The sequence below is a fragment of the Fonsecaea multimorphosa genome (assembly GCF_000836435.1).
Source record: "Fonsecaea multimorphosa CBS 102226 unplaced genomic scaffold supercont1.16, whole genome shotgun sequence".
NCBI lineage: Eukaryota > Fungi > Ascomycota > Eurotiomycetes > Chaetothyriales > Herpotrichiellaceae > Fonsecaea > Fonsecaea multimorphosa.
Window position 1 is genome coordinate 717899 of NW_015971650.1, and position 7303 is coordinate 725201.

General features: G+C 52.3%; 4 protein-coding genes across 4 annotated transcripts; all 4 read left to right on the forward strand.

The window, feature by feature from the left end:
- Window positions 1–263: 263 nt before the first annotated feature.
- On the forward strand, window positions 264–1469 carry Z520_07906 (uncharacterized protein; the record flags this gene model as incomplete). The annotated part of the gene is made up of 1 exon (XM_016778403.1): window positions 264–1469. The coding sequence occupies one exon, from the start codon at window positions 264–266 to the stop codon at window positions 1467–1469; it is 1206 nt and encodes a 401-aa protein (XP_016630763.1).
- Window positions 1470–2091: 622 nt separating this feature from the next.
- On the forward strand, window positions 2092–3236 carry Z520_07907 (uncharacterized protein; the record flags this gene model as incomplete). The annotated part of the gene is made up of 2 exons (XM_016778404.1): window positions 2092–2732; window positions 2816–3236. The coding sequence occupies 2 exons, from the start codon at window positions 2092–2094 to the stop codon at window positions 3234–3236; spliced, it is 1062 nt and encodes a 353-aa protein (XP_016630764.1).
- A 669-nt stretch (window positions 3237–3905) lies between these two features.
- On the forward strand, window positions 3906–4850 carry Z520_07908 (uncharacterized protein; the record flags this gene model as incomplete). The annotated part of the gene is made up of 2 exons (XM_016778405.1): window positions 3906–3982; window positions 4085–4850. The coding sequence occupies 2 exons, from the start codon at window positions 3906–3908 to the stop codon at window positions 4848–4850; spliced, it is 843 nt and encodes a 280-aa protein (XP_016630765.1).
- Window positions 4851–5230: 380 nt separating this feature from the next.
- Z520_07909 (branchpoint-bridging protein) lies at window positions 5231–7300 on the forward strand (the record flags this gene model as incomplete). Its single annotated transcript, XM_016778406.1, has 6 exons — window positions 5231–5390; window positions 5439–5655; window positions 5717–5934; window positions 6127–6459; window positions 6508–6719; window positions 6772–7300. Coding segments are annotated over 6 exons (1668 nt in total), but the record flags the coding sequence as incomplete, so codon positions are not given.
- Window positions 7301–7303: the final 3 nt, after the last annotated feature.

The window sequence follows — 7303 nt, forward strand, 5'->3', positions numbered from 1 at the left end:
GCCGAATGCTGCCCGGACATCATCCTTTCCATTGGCACCGGTGTCAATGAGCGCTTAACAACACGAAAACCAGCGCCGAAACGATCACGCTTCGGGCTTCTCAGAACATTTCAGAATCTCGCAAGCATGGTCACAGACCATATCCAATCTAGTCTTAACTCTGAGCAAACGTGGAGGAACTTTTTGGCCGATAGTATCCTCTCCCTCACCTTAGGAGTCGCTATGAAAGACTCAATCTACAAATGGATGGCACACCGCCCAAGATGGATGATGTACAGAAATTGGGCGAGCTGAAAGACATGACGATCTCGCGTTTCATTAAAGACGGTGACCGCTTGAAGGATGTGGCCGATCGGCTATTAGCGACCAGTTTCTATTTTGCTCTGACGCCAGATGAGACACCCGTCGTTGATGGACAATGGTGCGTCCATGGGACAATCCATTGCAGGTTTCCATCTGGCCCTCAGATTCGAGCATTTGGCGAGGCATTGGAGGGGCGGCTTCAAAGGGCTCACAGCCGAGACAACCGCAAACACCAGCCGTACTTCGTGGTCCAAGAACGCTACCGTGAAGGGCAAGCAGTGCAGATAAGATTACAGCATGATATCACCGATAAAATGATCAATGAAGGGATGTTCACAGCCATCAAGCTTGAGATCAAAGTCTCGGATGACCACGCTGAAACTGAGATATTGTTCTGCTTCGGGGACCGACCTGAGGAGGCTGCCTATTTCCCCATAAGCGGATTCCCGAGATGTCTCCGCTTGGAGGTCAAAATGGCTCTCCGTCCAAGACTGGTGCAGACAGAACAATTTACCTTTGCGAGGGTAAAGTGGGATTCTCTTGAGGCTAGGAAGGCCTCTTGGGGCACTGGTGTTGCGGACTTGTTCGAAAGCCAAGATCCCTTGGGAGCGTTTGGCAGTGCAGAATACAAGAATCCTGGCAATGCCGGGGACAGCCTTGTCCAAGGGCTATCGGAAAGGTACAGCACAGTGCGTCAGCCGTCGCAAAGATCGAATCCATCAGACAGAGCCGAACTTCCAGCTTTCAACCAAGACGACGAGTTGTATAACGGGGAGAATGATGCCGAATCTCCTATGTCGGAAAGCGAGATCCTTCGCATTCAGTGGCTGCGGCTTTTACTGAGCCCCCGCGAAGTTGGGAATTACATATCGGGACCTCCCGATTCATCGGCACGCCAGTTGTACCGTGAACGGCCATCCATATTCCCTGTGTCGGTTGTTGACCAACTTCGGACAAGGCAGCTGCGGGACTGGTCGAATGATCCAGTCTACCTTTCCAATGGTCGATCCGCCTTGAACAAATTGGTTCGTCGCACGGAGACCCTTCCAGGAGAGCCTTTCGAGCTATCCACCGATTCCCCTCAGCGAATCGAGCATACGGCAGAATCAGTCGTCTCTACACCTACGGCTCCTCAAGGGCCGTTTTTTCGGGGGTTCCCCTTTTGAATGTTTGACTCAATGAAACCGATTGGGGGGAGAGAGAGAGAGAAGTAGCTGGGTTGTAAACAGTGAAAGAGCTATAGCGGCAAATATGCTCTGACCGATATACCTCGCCTAAAGGTTCGTATTCGGCCCACGACATTCAGCGTTCAATCAACCAACGCAAGGTTCATTCCTACGTCGACATCGGAGTATTCACCCTGGTATTTGGTACCTAGCAGCCAATATAGGTCACGAAAACACCCTTGGCAACAATCAAAAGGGAAAAGACCCAGTTGCGATCTGCGCACTCGCCTTGACTTCGTCCCGTCCACGGACAAAGATGGCTGGCGGAGACGGTCGAAATTTCATCCGAGCGCCCCATCAGGTGGTTCGGTAGCTAGTTGACGAGACTCGTCGTTCCTATCTGTTCGCCTGCAGAATGTACAACTTATCATCTGAGTGAAGCAGGCATGGCACTGGTTTGCACATGTTGCAGGTAGATCCCAAGACTGCCAGCAATACTAAAGGTTGTGCGGTCAAGTCGCCGCGGTCGACAGATTGAATAGTTTGCGAGATCTCAAGGATCGAATAGCCTTACAGACCACTTCGCCCCGGTCGCCCTGTTGCCTCCGTACAGACCTTAGCCATGGCCGAAGAGTTCAACTTTAAGCTTGATATCGGGCATGCTTTAGGGACCTTCCTCCATTCGCAGTTTTTCGGGACGCCGCCATATCCAACACAGTCTTTCTCCAACCAGGTCATAATCGTCACCGGCTCGAATGTTGGTCTGGGATTTGAAGCTGCCCGACATTTCTACCGTCTCGACTGTGCGAAACTGATTCTCGCTGTACGCACAATCTCCAAAGGCCAGACAGCCAAAGAGGATATTGTCCGAAGTGTGAAACACCGCTCCGATGGGGCAGAGGCCATCGAGGTCTGGCCCTTGGACCTCTCCAGCACAGAGAGTACCTTGGCGTTCGCTGAACGCGTGAAGAAAGAGTTGCTGCGAGTCGACGCTGTCGTGGAGAATGCCGGCATCAACCATCAGAGCTGGGTAGTTTCCGAAGGATTCGAGCAGATCATTCAGGTGAATGTGGTCAACACTTTGCTGCTCGGCCTGTCACTGCTGCCCAAGTTGAGAGAGACAAGACGCAAATTCCCCGAGTCCAGCCCTCACTTGGAGATTGTCAGTTCCGAGGGCCACCATTTTACCAATTTCAAAGAGGTCAATGCTCCAGACATTTATGCGGCCTTGAATGACGAAAAGAGGGGTGATATGCTAGCCAGGTAAGTGTCTGAGGAGGCGCAAGTACGTTGCCCTCTTCTTTTTGCTCTTCGAAATTGCATCAGGCTCACACAAGAACGACCAGATATCCGGTTAGCAAACTCATAGATATACTCTTTGTCCGCGAGCTCGTTCTACGTCTCCAAGAGCGCGACAAATCCAGCACCGAGACAGCGCCGCCTGTCACAATTACTTTGGTCAATCCGGGCTTCTGTGTGTCTGACCTGGATAGGAATATGATCCTCCCAGCACGAATCTTGATGTATGTCGTACGCATGCTCCTTGGAAGATCAACAGAGGTGGGGTCTCGTACCTTGGTCTACGGCGCATCCGCCGGTCCAGGCTCTCACGGGGAGTTCATGTCGGATGGCAAGAATCAAGAAGTTGAGAAATGGATATATTCGGATCTAGGGAAGAAGGCGCAGGTCAAGGTGTTCGAGCAGACGATGAGAGTGTTGGAGGCTAGGAAGCCGGGCATCGGGGCGGAAGTCGGGTTGCCAGCCTGATCGTCGAAGAGGCCAGCTTCAGCCTATGAAGAAAATGGGCTGCGACTCCTGCGAGGAGTTGCAAACATTCATTCGCCCCTAGCATTTTCTTCTTTTCGACCCGAGATTATGCTCTGCTTACGGACCAAGAGTCGAAATTTCAGCACGGCATGCGTGGGTCGTTATTGGCCCCAGCAAATCCTTCGATCAGGCGGCCTACCTAGTAGACTTGAAACTATAATGACATTAATGACCGACTTTCGACCAGAAGTACGAGACTATCAAACGAGCAGCCAAACATAATATTTCAGCTCTTTCCCTAGCTATACATGTTCCCCGCAATCTCTTCCCTGGTACGACATCACGAGAAACCTGGGCCGCGCTTCTCACCCCTACAATCTCACACAATCATGGCAAGTGCTTACTGTCTAGAACTTGGGAAGACGATACCGTCGGCGCCACTTCCTGGAGGATTGAGGCGGACGATAGGGTGGTACCATGAAGCATAAAGGCTCCTAGACCGGTCTACGTCTCTGCGTCAAGCTATCCTCCGTTACAAGACCGCCGGACATACCGCGCCAGCCTATAAAGAACGATGTTGCGCACATACATCGTCTTCATACAGAACGGGTAAGTTGAAGAAAGTGTTCTCGGGGTGTAAACGAAAAAGGAACAATTGAGCCGGCAACCATGTCACGCACTATCGACAAAGTGCCAGAAAATGCTTCCTCGCAGAAGGTCAAACTTGTGGTCGCCAGCTGTAGTCGGTAAGGCTCTACTACCAGATAAACCCAGTACAAACATCTGAATGAGATGCGCTCTTTCCCTCAGGAAGTTCAACTGGCTAACCAACGCCTCTCAATCTCCAGCACAGCAACATTGGGCCTCTACCAAGCCCTCAAGATACTTGGCTATAAACCGTATCATATGTACGAGATGGCCACGTATGGTGGAAATACCCACTGGGAGATCATGATGCAAGGCTTCCGCGCCCAACACAATCGCTGGTCGGGCATCCAGCGGTATACCAAGCGAGAGTTCGACAAGTGGTTTACCGGCTACGATGCCTTGGTCGAAGTTCCCTCGTACTTCGACATGGCTTGCCTAGAAGCATATCTGCAGGACCCTGAGGTGAAATTCATCCTCACAGAGCGCACTCCGCAAAGTTGGGCCAGATCATTCAACGGATTCGTTGGCAATATCGTGGCGAATGTCGAAACACCGCTGATGAAAATCCTGCGACACTTCAACCGCACGCTGAACTACTTTTACATCTTGAATGTTGAAGCCTACGACTTCTGGAGTGATTGCACGCGGCCTGGCGACCCCCGCAACCAGGAAAACCTGATGAGGAATTACGAGCATTATATCAGCAACGTGAAGAGGCTGATCCCACCGGACAGAATTCTCGTTGTGAAGATCGAGAATGGGCTGGGATGGGAACAAATCTGTCCATTCCTGGGCAAGCAAGTCCCTAAGGGAGTCGAATATCCGAGAGGGATGGAGCATGAGGATGCCAAAGACAATGTGGTGGCGCCACTGGTGAAAAACGCCATGAAGAAGCTGGCATTGACTGTCATGGTGCCGGTTGCACTGGGAGCGGCAGCGTGGTGGAAGTGGTCTGCATCTAGGTGAATAAGAATGCCATAGGTGGCTGCTGCTTGGATAAAAGCTATCCATACCGGTGATCTGACATGATCAACTGCTCCCAAGAGAACCATAACCGTCTAGATTGAATTCAGATGACCCGATCCTGACCTGTCTCACCACAAACACTCAATGCAAAACGACAGCCTTGTCAGCCTCGTGCCAATTTTCTTTAGGTTTAGCTTCCCTTGAAATGGGCTAGCGCAGTCTTGGCGCGACCTCAAGTTCTTCGCCTTCCATCTTTCCAGCTGCGCCCTGACCTCAACCCTAGCAATCTGTTGAGTTGCATCAGCAACAGTCTCCAACAGGCAGCGCATTATCAGCTGTTGTGCTCCTTCGAATCCCCTTACTGTGACCCTTCACTCAACATGTCGTGGCGCAACCAAGGCATCACAGGTTCTAACAACATCCCCCTCGGCACGCGTCGTCGGCTTGGAGGTGAAGGCAATGGTGACTCGCAAAATGATAGCTCTGCAAGCTCTCCAGCCTGGGGTGACTCGGGCAAGCGTGGGCGAAGTCCTCCCAGAGGTTCGTGGCTCGATCTTGAGCATATGCATGTGACTAACCTGCCCGCAGCTGAACCTGCGGCCGACGACGGCGTCAAGAGGCGTAGAAAGCGCAATCGCTGGGGTGAAGCCGGCGAGAACAAGGCCGCTGGACTCATGGGCCTCCCGACCATGATTCAGGCGAACATGACAGCAGAACAACTCGAAGCATACGCCCTCCATCTCCGGATCGAAGAGATCAGCCAGAAGCTGCGAATCAACGACGTTGTCCCTGCAGAAGCAGACAGGTGAGCAGCGCCCCCTTCTCTCCCCGCACCATTTGTCTTTGCAGGTCCTAACAGTTGTCAGATCGCCATCGCCGCCCCCTCAGTACGATAATTTCGGCCGTCGGGTTAACACTCGCGAGTTCCGCTACCGCAAGCGACTGGAAGAAGAGCGACACAAATTGATTGAAAAGGCCATGAAGACCATACCGAACTACCATCCGCCTTCTGACTATAGGCGGCCTACCAAGACACAGGAAAAGGTCTATGTGCCGGTCAACGATTATCCTGAGATCAACTTCAGTATGCTTACTAACCCTATAACTCTACTACAAACCCTTTGCTTTTGCTCGCTGTTCCACATGCTGTCGTCTGCTCTTCGAGGTCCGGGAGGTAGACGTAGCATCCTGCACTAACCATATTCATTTCCATTGCCCTGAGACATTTTTCGTTTTCGAGAATTCCGTACTAACACTAAGCTTCTTTTTTGCAAAGTCGGACTACTTATTGGACCTCGTGGCAACACTCTCAAAAAGATGGAATCCGAATCAGGAGCCAAGATCGCCATCCGAGGCAAAGGCTCTGTCAAAGAGGGCAAAGGCCGATCTGACGCAGCTCATACTAGCAACCAGGAAGAAGACCTACATTGTCTTATCATGGCAGATACTGAAGAGAAAGTTAACAAAGCCAAGGCACTGATTCACAACGTCATCGAAACAGCCGCATCCATACCAGAAGGACAGAACGAACTCAAGCGAAATCAGCTGCGTGAACTAGCGGCGCTCAACGGTACTCTGCGAGATGATGAAAATCAAGCATGCCAAAATTGTAAGTCTATTCCCTTGGCAATGGAACAACACTTACTGACACAAACAGGTGGGCAAATTGGGCATCGCAAATACGACTGTCCCGAGCAGCGCAACTTCACAGCTAACATCATCTGTCGAGTCTGTGGCAATGCCGGCCACATGGCGAGGGATTGTCCAGACCGACAACGTGGGACCGACATGCGTAACAATATCCCTGGAGGATTTGGCGGACCACAACGACGACTGGGCGCTGCAGATGCTGTCGACCGAGAGATGGAGGTACGTTATTCCAGAATTCCTTTTTATGATCACGCTCCCTGACACCTTACAGAATCTGATGCAAGAGCTTTCTGGTAACCCATCTGGCAACGGCCCGGCGGGTCGCATCGAAGCTGCTCCTGGCGGCTATGATCAGGGCGACTCGTACGCTCCTGGCGGGGATTCTCGTCCCTGGGCACGCCAGCCGGCTGGAGGGGGTGTTGCTCCTTGGCAACGAGACCGACAGGAACGACAGGACCGAGATTACGGTCAACGAGATCATGGTCAACGAGATCATGGTCAACGAGATCATGGCCATCGGGGTTACGAGAGTCGAGATTATAGCCACCGAGATGGCGACTCGTCGGTTCCTCCGTGGGCCCAGAGTCGAGGAGACGCACAAGGAGGATATGGTGGCGCTCCCGCGCAAGGAGCAGCTCCCTGGCAGCAACCGCAACAGCAGCAGCAGCAGCAGCAGCAGGGCCCGCCCGCGCAACACTACGGGTATGGTGGGTATCATGGTTACGATGCTCAACCCGCGTACGGCGTACCTCCCCCGTCGGCTCCTCCTGGACTCAGCTCCTTCTTGCAGCAATATGGCGGTA